We start from the raw sequence: 18,138 nt of genomic DNA on the forward strand, positions 1-18,138 counted from the left end.
ACCTCAGGGCATGGTTATGAGCATCAGTTGGAAATTACATGTGAAGAACTTAGCACATAGTGAGACAGAGAGCACTTCTTTGTTTTCAGTTCATAAACACTTATTAAGCTCTTACTGTATGCCAGGTGCTGTTTAAACATCAAAAGGGAGGGTTGGGGTTGTGGCTCAGGGGTAGAGCACTCGCCTACCATGTGTGAGGCATTGGGTTCAATAAGTAAATAAATAAAGGCCCATCAACAACTAATAAAAATATTTTAAAAATAAAAACATCGAAGGGAGATCCCGGATCACAATTAGTTCATTTAATTTTGGCAACTATCCCATGAAGTAGGATCTACTTGACCCTCCTTTGCAGCTGAGGAAATCGAGACAAAAGCCTAGACATACAGGGCCAAGACTCATATTAATTACAAAGTCCAAACTGTGAAGCACCACACTTGTCTGTAAAAGTAAGTTGGTTTCTGTCTTAACCCTCACTTGATCTGGGGGACTGTCTGACCACATTTCAAGACTGGTATTTTCAATTACAAAAGAAATAGGTCCAGGTATTCCCATGGTTCACTGCTTTGTTTGGTCTTGTTTTAAAACTATGGTCTACTCCCCCAAAATCCAATTTCACAGAAGTCTGTTGACTATGAACTTCCCTCCCATCTTGTCCTCCTGCTAGCTCCTCCCTCACTATGTACTAGGGGAGGGAAAAAACACAGCTATGTAAAAATAAGAAATGCAAAGGGAAAAAAGACACTGAGAAAGAAAGCAAGCCCACAGGAACGAGTATGCACGCCCTTAGGAACAAAGTCAAGGAAGATCTCACCCCCTCCTAATAATCTGTAAGAATAACTGCCTACCCACTGGGGAGCCCAAGGCAGAAGCAATCTACCCACATAGAGACCAACAACATAAAGTCCCAGCTCCCCAGAAGACCAAAGAAACAGAGAATTAAGCCATCCCCTCCAATGGATGAAACCTCATCATAAACAGTGCTTTCCATTCTTTCTCTCTGAGATTGCATTTGCTCTACTGCCAACCATGAAGGAAATTTCATTACCAAAATAAATCACTTGACCTTGCTTCTCCAATGGTTCAGGATTAGTGACATCACAGAGCACTCTACAAAGACTCAGAAATATTGGAATAACCAACCCCCTCAAGAAAAAATACTCGGTATTTCATCACTAAAAGACATTAAATTATTTTGATTTTACTGCATGGAATCCCAAATGCGTTCAATGTTTTCATTGTTAAAACCCTGAGAGAAAAAGTATGCTCTTAAGAACTGCTGCTTCCTAGTCTGGTTTGTGTCCTGATTCATGTATGTACAATAGGGAACAGGCCAGAAGCCAAGGAACGGTAGTTCTGGCCCCACACTGCTTGCATGACTCCATTGCCACGTGGCCAGGCCTCACTGTGAAGAAGCAATTCTGTCTCGGAGTCCCAGGCAGGACACCTAAGAAAGCTTCTCTGAAGGTGCCCAAGTTCCACCTGCCATAGCCCAGTTCACCACCTTTCCCTTTCCAGTTTTACCAAGTGGACCAAAGAAAGGGAGTTGAATAGAGGTATCTTCTCCCCATGGAGGTGGGGGTGACTACAGGGCCAGTGCAGCAAATCAATCCATCTCTTGCACCCCAACCCAGAAACAAAACACCACTGACTACATACTCTGCCTGATGAAAAACCCACGACCAGTTACACTGTTATTCCAAAATGAGCTATATTCCTAATGCAGCTCCCTCAAAAGGCTGGCCACCAACACAATAAATCCATCAGTGACTTAAGGAAAAAGAATCTATAGTCAAGAACATGAGCACTAAGGAAGCACTGAGTCTGAGTTCCCTGGGTGCTAAAAACATGTTCCTGCAAGCAGAATCATGTTTGCAATAACTGATAATCTTGCTGACTTACGTGTCCTAAAATCACAACATTCCCAGGTGGAAAAGTCCACCAAAGACCCCATGGATATCATCTACTCTACATCTTTTCTTTCTTTCTTTTTTTAAATGGAGGAAAAAATGAGACCAAGACCAAGGGTAAAACTATTCAAGTTCACTGTTGATAGAACAACTCAAATCCAAAGCTTCTCACAGTGTTTACCTACCTTACTACCTCTGAGACTCAATTACCAATGAGAGCCCTTACACAATTATTTTCACATGAAAATACTTCTGAGTTATCAGCAACCTTGTTAAATCTACCAGTGCTGCTATCTAAAAAGTAAAATTTCAACAGACAACAAAACAAGACTGAGAGCTGACAAAAACTAACTTTGGCTTTGAATTATGTTCTTGGCCCTGAGCCTCATTCTAGAAGGGGCAGTGCTTTCTTGGTATTCCTGGTGAGAAATGAAGTGAAGTAGTTATTCCCAACCAGAACTTTCAATCCTATGCCATTATTTTAGATTAAAAGAATTTCTGGGGAGACAAGTGGGAGCTGTACAGGTAGTTCCCAAAGCCACCCCTGACTGTATATAATAAAGTCATCTTCAAAGAAGGCTGGTCGATTAAAGTATCTTTTTCTGCCTAAGAGGCGTGGGGGAGGCATCTTCAGGTATGAGAACAAGCCTCCAGGAGCAAAGAGTCAGGCTGCAGAAGTGAAGCAGAAGAGAAGTATCACAGAGCATCTAGGCCCTGACCCTTCAGCCCACGGCAGCTGAGCTGTTCCTTCCTGACTCTGTGACACTACATAAAGAAGGTACCCTGACTATGAAAGATATCAGGAGAGCCTTCAAAACAAATGCTGAAGGTTTGGATCACTCTCTCCCGGTGCAAGGCAGGCTAAGGGGCTCCAGTGCTGCAGAAAGCAAAACTGTCCTTGTTTCCATTACGTCATTCAAATTAGAGGGGCGGGTGGGGTGGAGGCACAGCTGGTGGCAGCTGTACCACCATCTGCCTTCTGCTCAGCAGTGTGTGCTGGCTAGAGCAGCAACCTACTACAGCTCCTAACACGGGAAGCACAGGAGTAAAGGTACAACACCCTGTCATGGAAAAGAGTTCAAATTATTTAGAAATAAATCACTCCCATGATAAGTTAACAACCTCTGGTAGGTTCTCTGTGAGTTTAGGTTGTTTGCATCTCTTTAGACTCGGTTACAGTGCAAACTGTTCAGCTCTGTGTCCAATTAGACAAGCAAAATGTATAAGCAACTACCTGCCATCTGCTTCCCAAAGGTAAGCAGTCAAAAAGTACAGGTCTGCAGCTGGAAGCACTGGCACAAGAAGGGGCGATGCCCGCACCCAGCGAGCAAGCCTCACGGATGAGTACTTGCTGCTGTCTCTGGCACCCTAGGCCAACTGGTAATGGTGTCTCACCTTCCTCACACTCTTGCAGCTTCCTTCAGAACATACTGCAAGGCGTCCCCCTGGAGAAGGGAAGGCTGGCGAGAGTGGTCTGGGGGTTAATGCTCATCTGGCCTTCAACTGCAAACTGGCAGCAGAGATGCAAATGAGTGGTTCAGGGGTCTGATCAGGCTCATGCACATATTTGTATCTGGCCTGTACATGGTTGTTTTTTGTTTGTTTTTAAGTACCAGCTTTTGTGAAAAGAGATTTCCTATAAACACCTAGAATACTGGCTCTTCCTGTGGGGAAGGGGCAGGTTTCCAGAGATTTGGTGGCAGCAGGCAGGCCCCCATGCCTCTGTGGCCCCAGTTAGGAGCTAAGGGCCAGTGTTTCCGTTACATGTGTGCTGAAGTACTTGTCTCCACCATGTGGTGCCTACACAGGCCACTGCAACTACCCATGTCCCACCTGCACCTCGGGAGCTTCCCCTATAACACCGCTGAGTATGCAGAAGGATAAAGCCCAGAGATTGCTCCTGCTGCAGTCCTCTACTGACACTCCTCTTCAGGTGAGAGTTACTTGGGTAACAAACTGTAATTCTACAAAGATCATTCAGCCCGATACAATGGATGGATCACACTCAAAGGCCACCCAAATCTATCCTCAACCACAAAAGCAGGTAGTATTTTGGAGGAACGTTCCAGGCCACTTACCATACATTTTGCCTTCGTCTGATAAGATGATTTTCCTCCTCCCACATGGCGGATAGATAGCCAGGGCCTCCTGGAAGCTCTGCTCAATGTCGGGGCTCCAGACCCCTTCAGCATCATTGTCGATCGGCTTATCTGCAGAGTCACTCATCCTTTCCATATTTTCGGCAGGGCTCTCACTGCCGCTCCAGCTACTGGGCTCAATTTTGGCGGTTGGATTTTCCAAGCCGAAGCCTGGAGCCTTTTCAAGAAAATAAACCTAAAAGAAAAATCACGAAATAGAATGAGGACACTGGTATCCACAAACGTAGCACTCTTGCTGGTTCTACCGCACATTCTTCAGGCTCCAGCTTTGCTTGGAGAATAACTTCTAGAACGAATAGGGAATTTTGAGACCCAAGTGGCTTTCGCTACATATCGTGCCAAGTACTCACACAGAAGTGCAACGCCAGGCAGAAGCTGGATGAGCTTCACAGATGAAATTTTCACCCCAAAATAGGACAAACTTGGAATTGCGAGTTTGCAGGGATTTGTAGGAAAACCATTTACTAAGTGCCCTCTACCTCCCAGGGATGCTTTGCTCAGTGATAATCAAATCTCCATAGCATAAAAAGTTGTTTCTAAGAAAATAAAGTAAAATAAAAGCTCCACTGTAGCAACTGGCATCATAACTGAAATGTCAAAGCATCCCAATATGAGATCACCACATGCAAGACAGTGGCCAGAACGAGGAAGCAAGGAGGAAGATTACTTTATTATCATATTATTTACCCTACCAAGTCAGCAATGCCAGCCGACCTGGACGCAGGGCACTGATCTTCAAGGTTTTTAGTCTGTACAGTCAGTCAGGTCACTTTACCACTCTCAGCTTCTAAACAATAACCTCAAAGCAGGGACCATGTTGTCCCCACCCCAGTCTTTCTAAAACACCCACCACAAGTGCCTCACACACTTGCGGAAGTGTTCCACACCTGCATGGGGCACTTGGTCTCTGATTCCTGATCACATGAAAGCTATGGGGGACGCTTTCATTTATTTTTCTATAGTATTGAAGATTATAGAACTAAAAGAAATTTTTGCAAAAATTTATTCTCCTTGAATTATGCATGTAACTTATGGTCATAAAGGGATAAGCTTTCTAAACAAATGTCACACTGGCTTAACACCAATGTGAAAAGGATCTAATCCAGTATTCCCTGCTGTCCTGCACACTAACATATCAATATTCCTTTGTTGAAAAGACATCAGATCATTAATTCAAAGTCCTTCCTAAAAGGGAGAGAATAATTGCTCCTGGGGATTAACAGAAAGGGGGAAGCATGGAGCTGAGCAGGGAGGGCATCTGTGACCACTGCTCTGCCCGCCTGCCCTCTCAAATCTGTGCCCAGGAGGAAAGCAGCACTGATCAATCAATCCACATCCCAAAGTCATCACCTGAGCTGTCACCTGAGAGCAAGTAGCTTGTCGAACTATATGCAGCGCCCTGATCCTCTGCCACCTGTGGATCTCAACAGATCCCTGGTGCAGAAACCCCAAGGCATGTGAATATTACACAATTAATAGTCTCACTAATGGGTGCTTTTGGCTTCTCACCCTGACAACGTTTTAGAGTTGGCAACACCTGGATTAAAAAGAAGAAAGATTAAAAAAAAAAAAAAAAAAAAAAGCCAAAACCCTTGGGTTGTCTGCCTCTAAGTGTTGCCACTGAGCCGTCATTCAAAGAACACGTCAGCTAAGTATTTCCTACCCCGTACCAACACATGTCGTGCATTTACACAGTACTTTAAAAAAAACAGGCAGACATTAAGATATAAAGTATGCTATAAGTAAGGGTTTTCAATTGACCCCCAGGTGAACTCTATGATGCCTACAGCGTGGGCCTTTTGAATTCTCAAGCTATTACGTTTTGTGCTGGGATCTAAGCATCTTATAAAACAAGAGCAGAACTGCACGCCGCCCTAGAGTCTGTTCCCGCACCAGGACAGTCTACTGGAGAAATTAAGAGTAAGAGGGAACTCTCTGGCACTGGCTAGCTACCTTCTCCCTCTCCACCTCTCCCCAAACAAAACAAAACTAACAACAACAACAAAAAAGAACAACATACAAAACCAGGGGCCAGGCCTTGAGCTCCAGACAGCTGTCAGCAATAAATTCACTCCAGGGAGCCACATATTAAGATAAAAGGTAGGGGTGTCCTGTGCTCCACCAGACTGGCAGTAGGATGGAATCCAGGACAATGAAAGTTAGCAGAACAGGCCCAGGACCTTTGCCTGAAAAAGAAATATTGGCTACAACGGAAAGCCAGGCTCCAGGCCAAAATATACCAACAACCCCCAAGCAATGCTCTAGAATATCTCATCCGCTCATCAGTCTACACTTGAACACCACCAAGAACAGAATATACCACAGCCTCAGTCCTGACGGCCTTAGGTCTACATGCTGAAATTCTTCCACTGATTAGACTAAAACCCATTTCCTAATTAACTTCTACCAACCTACCCTTGAAGATCCATCCATCCCTTAGGGGAGCAAATCTCTCTTATTTATGTATGGCTGCCTTTTACACAAGACAGCATCATCCCTCTGCCCACCCCTCATGAGCACATTCCAGTTTGTCCACAATCCTCAATAAATGGCATCCAGAGGTGAACTTACAATCCCTAAAACCTCCAAGCTCCCACGTCAGGGGCCGTTTCCTTAGTACTGTCTCTTGTGCAACTGGTTTCAGAGCTGGATAACTTTACACTTAAATTTCTTTATTTTTCACCTCAGCCCATGGCCCAAAGCTCGTAAAATCCTTCTGAATCCTAAGAGTCAAGCCTGTAGAATCCTTAGATACTGAACAACCTCTCTGTCCCAGGGGAGGGAGAAGACTCTTCTTGTTCCCAAGAAGATTCCAACTCATCATAAGGAAGGACTTTCTGCCAGCTGAACTGTACAGAGGTGGACTGCCTCAGAAGGCAGGCAGCAGAGTCCTGCAAACAGTCCCTCTGAGTTACTGCAAAGGCTCAGTCCTAAGGCCTTGTTGGTTGGGGAGCACAACACCAGCTAGCATTAATTGTTCGACCCATGCAGGAAGTTCAGACTCCATTGTAAACATTCCTATGTTTTCATGCATTTACTGCAAAGGGAAGAACTCTGTGTCCAGGCTCTTATAACTTGGTCAACTGGAGTTCCATAGGATGGAATAACCTACAAATCTGGGGCACACAGCCCCAGACACCAGATATATAAGCCACAGAGTTACTCAGGTCCTTGGTTTTACAACCCAATTGTGAGATGAAGCCCTGTATGGGCAGAGAGTTTCCGATCACAAGACTGGGGCTGGCTGAGAAAAGCTCCCCATACTGGATACCAAAATAACCATTCTAGCATTCCATCCCTCAGCTCAAAATCCACCTCATCCTGGAAACTGTCCTGTATCTAGTGGCTCTGAGAGTATCAGTCACACTTTAGGAGTATCCTAAAAATACATGGAACTGATTACCACTCAGTCTGCCTCGGTTTTTAACATATACAATAAATTCCCACTTATTAAGATCTAATTAAGTAAATTACGTGCAGAATATATGTACCTGCAGAAGTGATGTCCTCACTTCCCCACACACACTTTGAGCAAGGGAGTCCACCTTCCTTCAGTTCAGTCAACAAAAAGAACACAGTACAGGGACAGGGATGATGTGGTATTAAGATTCAAACTGATTTGGGTTCCAAATGTGACTCACCCATGAGCCACGCAACCCAAACTAAACTAACCTCTCAGAAGCTCAAGTTCTCCCTTGTAAAATGGAGAAGATAAGAAGTTAACCTCAGTCCTACTACAGAAAAATCACTAAAATCATCAAGAGTGAGCAGATAAAGATACTCTTGTCATCTGTGAAACCATAAAGCTTTCATTTATTTTCAAGTCCGTCCTCTCTAGACAGTGGTGTACTTTATGATCCCAAAATACCTACTAAAAATGGGATAGTGGAGAAATGAAGGAGCTTCCCCTCATGGTTCACTTTGGAAAATCGATTTACAAAGAATCTTCTTAAGGTCTTCAGATGACTAAATGGAAAAGTTAAATTGGTAACGAAGTGACGAAGGAGACTGATCAAGTTATATTATGTACATGTATAAATATGGCACAATGGATCCCACTCTTAGATATAATTATAATGCACTAGTAAAAATAAAATTAGAAACTAAAAATGTTTTTAAAAATTGATGAAAAATTTCTAAGATTCACCTAAAATCCAAACTTTTTCTTTCAGGTTCAGTAGTTTCTCTATTCTTCTGAACAGGATGATTCAATGGAACCCTTTCCACAAAGTACCTCCAAGGAAAAAAAGCAGATGGAAAGTTTTTGGTTGAAAACAGATCCCCCCAAAAGACTATTATGTCGCCCCGTGTACCTCAGCTTCCCTCATAAACACGTTTCTGAAAGTTCCTTGTTTCCTGAAACTCTTCCCAGCCACATTATAATAAACTTCAAAAACAGCTGCTTCCAGTGATCCGACTTGACCTAACTGCCCCTCCAGCCAAATCCCTAAATGGATACTCCCTTCAGAATCCACAGACCCTTCAAGAAGAGTCACAGGGATTCAGGGGAATGACATGATGTGTGCATATGACCCACACAATGTGTTCTGAGTTCCTGGGGGCACAGGGAGGAGACCCTCATATACAGGTACTCCTGTCACAACTCCACTCAGCAAGCACACGCCAAAGGGTGAGATGGAAGGGGGTCTGCTCTCAGAATCTTAATGCATCTCGCCCACTTTCAGGTGGCTAAAAAGACTCAATGGAAAGCCACTGAACATGAGGGTCACCCAAACACTCACACACCTGTTTTAGCTAGTGTCTTAATATTCTACAAAGCAGCACTGGGAGTTAGGGCTCTGGGTCCACTCAAGTCCAGAACCCTGTGGGCACCTGTAGTACCGGTATGCCTCAGTTTCCATCATTAACTCCTAAAGGAGACGACTCAGTCGCTCACCCTCTTGTGTTCCCACAGGTCCCGCCTATAATAGAAGTGGGTGAGTTGGCCATTGCTCCCATCACCTGCCCCCTAGTGTCCTGGAGGGCTGAGACTACTAGACTCACCACAGTCCCCCCAGGGCTGCTACAGGACACAGTTCACAAGTAGCCAAGAAAGAATGAATCAAGAACCAGATGACATGGACAGTCCTTGACCACAACAGGACTGAGCTCATCCCCTAGATTATATATAAGTGAGAAGGGAAAGAGTTTCAGCTACTTTCCCGTCCCTCGAACCGACTCTGGTCAAAGTTCCACCTGAAGAGTAGGAGCCCCAAAAGAAATCAGCACATTAGGAAGACGCAGGAGGACAGCCTGAAGTGAGGCTGCAGGGGAGATAATGAGGGGCAGGCTGGCTGGTCCAGTCTCTTACGTATGGATTGTGGTTACGGACAAGCAAAAGCCATTCTATGCCACAGGGGCAGAACAGTTTGGGTCCTCTAAGAGGTATGCTTCTTCCATAGAGAACAAACATTATTTTAAGAAGACTATTTTACTTTGTCTATTTCCCTTTTCTTTTGACCACAAGGGAAAGAAGAGAACCAGAAGAAGGCAACCACAAGGAAAGCTCTAAGGAATGCAAACTGAAGGTGTGAAGACCAGAAGCCAAAGAAATGGCCAAAGGGGGAAATCCAAAGGGATGAACGCTGGTAAACGCCAATCTGTGAGTGGTGGAGTGGAAGACACACAGGGAATGCAAACAGGAGTCAGCAGTGAGTGAGGATCAGGAGGTGGCAGAAGTGGGCAGGAGGGAGCTGCTACAGGGTCCAAAGAGAGTCACACGGCTGGAACGATATTTATAGTACACAACTCAACTGAGCATTTGATGTCTCGAAGGTCACTGTGATCTTAAGGAAAGCCCAGATTTTTCTCTTAAGAAAAAAGCTGTCCTAAAAAAAAAGAAAAGGGGTGGGAGGCAACCAGGGGAAAAGATGATTTGCTTTCCAATGTGACCTGGTATTTCAAATCCAAATACCACCTCCTCCCAGTAAACCAGGTCTTAAGCACAATGACAGAAGCTTTGGTCTACAGAATCTTACTGAATCACTCCTTGACTCCCCTTTGTAGGAGCTCCAGAGATATAAGTTACCCAAGTCATATACTTCACAGAATTCGAGTCCAGGAGCCATTTCTCCAGATGGAGAGCATACTCCACGGGAATGTCCAACTCACAACACCCTCACTAGACAGAGGGAGGTAGCAGAGCTGAATTCTCGGCTCTGTCCATGGCTGACATCACGGAGCACAGTCTAATTAGTTGCTAATGAATAGTAATGATACTGACTCACCTCCCTGGGCAGTTGGGAGGAATGTCAGGCACTAATGATGGGTAATTGCTTTTGCATATGTAAAGTGGGGCATGTAATTAGTTTCCTACCATTTCAGACACTACCCAACCTTGCTAACAAATGGCCTGAGTAATACAGGTGAGGATCAGCAGCCCAGATTATGCCAGCAACCACCAGATCAGTGGAACTGCACAAACATAACTCTCAGGGAACAGACACTGAGAACTGAAGCAATATCTGCCATGCAGCCAGGAGCAGCCAGCGAACCTCAGTATCATGTACTCCAGTTGTCAACAGGTTCCCTCTATTTTCAGCAGGGAAGAGTGGATAAGTACTCCTTCTCATTTTCAAAAAAATCACTTCCATATCAACAGAATCCCATCAACAAGCCAATACCTCTTCACCAAGCCTCCGATTATGAGCACCCAGTGGAGGACTTAACATTACCATCCTGAGATTCCCTGATTAGTTCTCCATTTGATCAGCCCTAAGTACTTGCCCAGGTGACAGCTCAAGAACAGCTCTAATTGATTTCATGCTATGCAGTTCTGATGGGACCACTCTGTTACCAGCCTTTAGGGGAACTACCTTCCCCTTCCCCGTAACAAACTGCCAGCCACTGAGAACAGAAGGCCTGCCCCTTCCTTTGTCCCATCATCACCACCAGTCAAGCTGGTCACTGTTCCCTTCATTGGTGGACTCCAACAGGACACACCACATACTCAGTTCCAGGAAATCTACTCATCTGACCATTCTGATGCAAAGACCAGTTGTCAAGGCAGGAAACCCTCAAGATAAGCCAGAGCTGGATGGACCTGTGGCCCAAGTTATGGATCCCCAAGAGGTGGGCAATTAACCTCCGGAAATACATTTCACACCCACAAACAGAAGCTTCTTTCCAGCTTTAAAACACCAGCATCCACGGTGAGCAGCTGTCAGTAATTCAAAAGGCAAACTTGTAGGCCCTTTCCCATAAGTCAAAGAAAACACCAAGAATAGTTCCCCAGTTCTGACAGGTGTACAGAGTGAATGAACATTCAAAGTAGACCAACCAACCATGATGCTTACTAAAACTAAGAAAATGAACAGCAGGAAAATAACCCTCCTTAACCACTAACTTATGCATAACAACACTTTCCCGGTAAGGTTCGCCATCAGGTTATCAGGATATATCTTAGCATTTTAAATGACAGTGGCTATAAATTAAAAATTTAAAGTAGACAGTTCATATTTTAAAAGACAATATCACGCTAGATAAATATACTCACTACATTTGGGCGAACCAATAACAACCATTTCAAGAGGGTCCACTCCCTGGGTGGCAAGTCTATAGGTAAATGGTAGGGAGTCACCCCTGCTCACAAAAGGCCAGTGGAGACTTACCACCCAATGTTACAGTCTGTTGCCAGCCAACTTAATGATACGTTGGCTCTGGACCCAATCCAGGGCCCAGCGGCTGACCTGCCCAGTTGCGGGCCCCTTGGCTGATTCAGAATTCTAATTGTGTTGCATCAGAAATGGCCCCATGCCTCCTCCAGAATCCATGACTTAGAATACTTCTCTCTCTTGCCATGCCTCCATCTATCCTGGATATTTAGACAGGGATGCTGGGTGGAGGGGAGAGGTCAAATATAAATCCAGAGTTCACTTCTCATTGGGCATAAGTTAATCAACAAGAAAAACTTATGACAGCACTTTAAAGTACTATATTGTAAAGAAGAAGCTCTGCTTTGGTTCTTCTTCCATGGACACTGGCACTCAAATGTTCTCTGAAGATCCAATGGTGCCACATGGATCTCATCAGCACTTGCATCAAGACCCAATATCCAGATTCCTGCATGTCCACAAGGCAAAAACTATTTCCTCTCAGCCCCAAGGAATCATCATATGGTTGGTTATCCATGAAGCGTTTTTTCCCCTTCCCATCCATTCAACCATCATAAATCAGGCTATTACTTTCTCGCATGGGTATTGGGCTAGCCTAGCTGCCTTTACCCATTTCTCAGGGTCCAAGCCTAAAGATCCCAATCATCAACCCAAATCATACATGGGTAGTTTTTAAATTCTAAAACATGATCATAAATTTAACTCGTAGGGAGCAGAAACAGAACCTGTGTGACCTCAAGGTCTTAGGACAGTGTCAAATAACATTAGGACGCTGGATATAAATGGGATAGAGAAAAAAAAAAAAAAAACAGGTAAAACAGACATATCAGAATAAATTATGTTCTTATGCAATCTTAAAGAAAAATACCAAAGCTAAATGACTTAGAGTGGCTCAAATTGAGACTCATTATAAAGCTTAGACATTAATATATGTGGTATTGGTGCAAAAAAAAAAAAAAATACAATATAAACCAATGGGTTGCAATAGAACCAGAAACAAACACATACACACACATTCACTTAATTTGTGATAAAGGTTAACACTGCACTGCTCTGAATAAAGGGAAGTTTTTCAATAAGTCTGTAATACCCACAGGAAAAAATAAACTTGACCCCCACCTCATACCATATCCTATAATCAATCAGAAATGGATTTCAGATTTGAAAGTAAAAAGCAAAACTATAAAGAATTCAGAAGAAAATCCAGCAAATTTATCTATATGGCCTTAAAGAATGCAAATACTACTTTGAAAGGACAAAATGTAACTGGACATGATTAATGCATGCCTGTAATGCTAGCTATTTGGGGGACTGAGGCAGGAGTATGGTCTTGAAATTAAAAGTTCAAGACCAGTCTAGGCAACATCACAAGACCAACCTCAATCTCATCTCAAACAACAAAAAAAAAGGTAAAATTACATTACATTACAATTAACTTCCCTCCACTAAATGAACCATTAAGAAAATAAAAAGCAAGCCACAAAATGAAGATCTTTGCAACACATTTACTCAATAGACTCATATTCTCAAAACAAAGAATTCCTACAAAAATACGAAATCATACACAGGAAATACATTACAAGTTAATGTATTTCATAAAAGATAACCAAATGGCCAATGAAAAGGTGCTCAACAAACCTACTTACCAAACAGATGCAAATTAAAATCATGTGATACCATTACAATCGCTAAAATTAACAGCTGATAATACCAAGTGTTGTCAAGGATGTGGAACATCTAGAACTCTCAAGCCAGCTGACAGGAGAGGGAATTGGTAGAAACATTCTGGAAAACTCTTTAGTAGTATCTGTGTACAAAAACTGACCGTATGCATAGCTTCTGACTCAGCAATTCCAAATCCTATACACATAACCCAAAGAGACATAGGCTTACCTTCACTGAAAGATACAGGAATGCTTATATACGCATTACTTATAATAGCCATAAACTGCCAATTTTTTTTTTTTTATTAACAACAGGATATATAAACTGCAGTATATTCACAAAATAGAATGCTAACATAACTTCACTATCCAATACAGTAGGCAAGAGTCCAGGTAGATTTAAATACAAATTACTAGCATTAAAGAAAGGTAAAAACTGGGTCCCTCAGTCATGTTAGCCACATTTCACAAGCTTGGCAGTCACATGTGGCTAATGGCTGCTGTACTGCCCAGTAGAGCAGAAAGCCTTTCCACCACCACATAAGGTTCTATGGGAGACTGCTGTTACACAGCGATACAAACAAATGAGTTACATTTGCAAGTAACAACATGGATGAATTCTACCAAGGTAATATTGAGAAAAATAAACCAGATACAAAGGAAAACAGACTCTACATCCATTCATACCAAGTGCAAACACTAACAAAGCTAATCTATATTATTAGCAGTCAGGATGAAGGTGCCCCTTTCGGGGTATAGTACTGACAAAAGGCAGCACCAGTAGGCTTCTGAGGTGCTTGTCGTGTTGATACAGATCAACAGCTCTAGATGCCAATGTGCTCACGATGGAAAAATACAGGCACTCAATACTGATGGCCCATGCAGTTTTCTCTGTCAGTTGTACTTCAATAAAATTGGAAAAATTCAACCACAAAAACTAACCTGTTTGTTTTAGCACCTTTCTGATTCTATAGTTACCTTAGAGGAAACTCATTCCAGGAGCTCTGAATAAACTTGCTTTTAGTGAATTACACCTTTATGTGCTGCCATCAGCACACCAAGGGTTAGAAGACATATTCTATGAGATTGGTTACCTGACTTACTCTAAAGATGTTGAGGTTGTCAGTCATCACATCACAGGGATTGCTCTTTACAAAGATCCCAAAGGAAAGTTCTATACCAAACAAAAAGTTTTGTTGTTGTTGTTGTTTATCTTGTGGTCAACAGCTCAGCCCTTACTTTACAGGCAGGTCCCTTGGACAAGGCTCAGGTCATTTGGATCTGCAAAACTTGTTTCTTTCTTGAGTTCCCTAATTTTATTCCATGGTTTCCTTCTTTCACTTTTAATGTATGCAATTTTATAATCATTCTGAAATATGATGGGGTATAAATGTGCAAGACAAATTATTTCAGTTTTATAGTGACCTGTTTCAATTTAATGTGGTACAGCTTTTACTGAAACCCCCACACGCCTGCTGTGTTTCCCCACCAATGTGCCAAGTCCCACAAATGGAGATAAGCGAATATGCTCTGCCCCTGCCCTCAGGAAGCACCCTACCTCACAGGAGATCACTAAGTACACTAATTATCCTTTGAAACTCCAAACCACCTCCTACCACTCTGGGAAGCTTGGCCTGACCTCTTCCTGCCTCCTCTGTGTCCCCACAGACAGCACCCTTAGCTGACCAGTGCACATGAACTCACTGACCACAAGGGTTGATTTGTCTATGTATTTGTCACCCTCATGGGTTTATGAGAGCTCTAAGGGTTCAGTTCGTGCCTTTAGTGACTCCTCATCCTTGAGATTCAACAGAATGCCTACCACATGCTGACTACTCTTCCCGAGTGATGACTGAATTGATACTTAAGAAGTCAATAGGTGAATGCAGGAATGGATACATGAATGACCATAATCTGTCACATGCTGCAATGGAGGAATATTTGAAGTACTGATGGAACACAGAAACAGGAGTTTATTCTGTCCCTCAGGTCAATGAGAAGTTCTTGGGACACAGAATTTAAAGTGGTCTTGAAGGCTGAGCAGGACTTTCTAGTCCGATGAGCAGAAGAGCATGGGAAGGTCCTTCCTTAGTGAAGCAAATGAGGCAAGGACGGGGTAGAGCATGAAGGCTTGGAAAGGCCAAGCTATGGGGACAGAGGCTGAACAATTAAGCTGAGCCAGGCCACAAGGGGTCTTGAAGACCATGAGTACGGGCTGAACTGTTGCACAGAAGGACAGGAACACCAGGACTGTGTGTACAACTCCTGAAGATATGCGTACACGCACGTATGTGTGCATATTTAGATACATAAAAGATGAAGAATGGACTGTTTTATCAACTTGGAATCCAAACTTTTAAGTCAAAGCCATTTTAGTGTGGTCTGAGGCCAGAATAGTTCTCTAGATAAATTCAAGTATTACAATGTGGCACATCCCTTAAGCGCTCCAAATTTATAAAGGCGTGACAGTGACAATTCATGAAGACAGTAACAGTTTATACGGGTGTGCTTGTTTAAACAGCTCAGAGTCATGGGATTAACTCTGCTCAGAACCCAGTCACTCAGTTCTTCTGATAAATGCTCATTGCACTTTGTCTTCAAAGGTTCAACATATTTCCCTGGTCCCCAAAGACAGGCTATGAGCTGACAGCATGATCGTGCTCAACCCGTATGGGACCCAACTGCTATACCTACAGACACACACAGGCCCACACATGGCCAGCATGCAAAGGCCTCTGATGCTGACACAAGCTGATGTAAAAACCAACCAGAAAGATACAGCACTGCTTATTTACAAATACCCGTGGGTTCCCAATGACTACTGATACAACCAAGTCCCCACCCTTCAAATGAGAAATACAAATCTGCAATTTACTAATGACACAGTGATGGAGCAGCTGTAAAACAGGTCTCAGATTGAGAGGGATGCAAATTCGGGGCCAATTAAAGCCCCACCCTCACACCAATCCCTGTCCTCTAAACTTAAACCTCATTCTTGGTTTATATCAAGTTCAAACTCAGAAGGAGAAACTACCTTGGTTTGGCTGGAGATTGGATGAGGCAGGATACATAAGTAACTGCTGTTCCCCCATCAGACAATTAGCCACTCAGTTTCCGTGAGCACCCAGCAAGTGTACAGACCAGCTCTGACTAGACCACGGGCACTGACTGTAAGGGCATGTAGTGGGGCAAGACTGAGCCACCCACTCATCAACATACCCAACTGCTCCTGCTTCACCTCCCAGTGGCCCAATGTGCTCTAGGAGACAGTGCCCATCCATCAGACTCTTCGCTCCTCACCTCTGACACACATATCCCCAAAAACAAATGATCTTGATTCGATCCACATTTCTGCAACCCCACCCCACCCCACCCCCGCACACATAGTAGTCTTTGGGGACAGGGAGTAATATATTTCCTTCCAGGACCATTTCCTCCTACAGATTCTGCTAATCCTGGTAAAGAACTAGGAAGATAAACCTTCAATGCCTTATATTGAATTAAAACGTAATCCATTTCCAATTACACTTACAAAAGGCCACTAAAGTCCTCCCTTTCAAGGACATTTGCCAGAGCTGACTCCCTCTTGGGCCAACTGCCTAACATCCACATATATGATGTGATTTGAGAGGTCAAAAGGAAACCATTGCCTAAACACTAACCAGGAACCCTGGGCACTGACACTTTCAAAGTCACTTCTCTAATTAAGAGTCTATCTGTAAAAGTGTCCATGAAAATCCAAAAAGGACTCCCTGGGTCCTAGGAGGGCCAAACCCATAGAAGCTCTCAGAGATGGTGCTTCTCCAAGAACCTGGGTGAAGAGGCACTACGGGAGGGCCAGCAGCCCAGGCTTCTGTTTCCCTCCTTCCGCTCCCAGCTATATCCCTTCCATTTCTCTCCAAACCTCTAACTTTGCTCCTGTCTCAGGAGAGGACTTCACCTTCCTTCCCTAGCTGGGCTTTGCTCTGCCCCTTTCCACCATCCTCACTGCCAGCAACTGGTTCTGCCAGGTTTCTAAGGCTGGTTGTACGTGAGGGTGATACAGGTAGTTTCCTAAAGAGGGAAAAAAAAAAAAAAAATACAGATTCCTGGGCTGGGTGGGGCTGTGGCTCAGTGGTGGAGTGCTTGCCTAGCATGTGTGTGCCATCAGTGCTCAACTGGAGATATATTTTTGCAAGCCTCTCCTATCCTATCCTGCAACCAGAGATTTTCCTAAAATGCAAATAAGACTTTCATTAGACACTCATTTAAAAATCTTTCAACAGAGCCCTATGCCTTCTGTACTCAGCTGTATAATATGGTACCCATGGTCCTTATCTCAGCCTGCTCCTCTAGCCACCTGTCCAGAAGTCCTACAACCCAGCCACACACACCATTCCAGGGTTCCTGATCACTCAGGCTGCCTCTTCACCCCTTCAGGTGCCCAAGGCCCTCTGCTAAATGCTTCTCCTCCCGCTGGCAGTCTGTCTTGTGAATGCCTATTGATCCTTTCAAGACCAAAGCCACCAACTCATCCTCTGAGAAACTGGCTTCTCTCACAGAGATCACTTCTGTGTCCCCAAAGCAAATCAAGCACACTTCCAACACCATAGTTGGTGCATTTCACTCTAATTTCTCTTAAGATGCTGTCTTCCTGGTCATCAGTAAGCTCTAGGCATTTCTTTATGTACCATCTCCCAGTATCTGATGGGTTGCTCCAACTCAAAATATTTGCTAAATGCTGTATTAGGTCAGCATCCCTATGGTTGCAAAGATCACACTGTGCATCTAATAAATTCATAAGGCACAATAA

General features: G+C 43.7%; 1 protein-coding gene across 7 annotated transcripts in view; it reads right to left on the reverse strand.

Moving 5' to 3' along the window:
• The window catches only part of TEAD1 (TEA domain transcription factor 1), a 252,506-nt gene that overhangs the window by 164,481 nt on the left and 69,887 nt on the right, over positions 1-18,138 (reverse strand). For all 7 annotated transcript variants that reach the window (XM_079102706.1, XM_079102709.1, XM_079102707.1 and 4 more), the window contains exon 2: positions 3,989-4,244. In XM_079102706.1, the coding sequence (XP_078958832.1) occupies positions 3,989-4,244 (256 nt within the window). The remainder of the gene's footprint in view (positions 1-3,988; positions 4,245-18,138) is intronic.

This window comes from Sciurus vulgaris, assembly GCF_902686455.1.
Source record: "Sciurus vulgaris genome assembly, chromosome: 11".
Classification (NCBI taxonomy): Eukaryota; Metazoa; Chordata; class Mammalia; order Rodentia; family Sciuridae; genus Sciurus; species Sciurus vulgaris.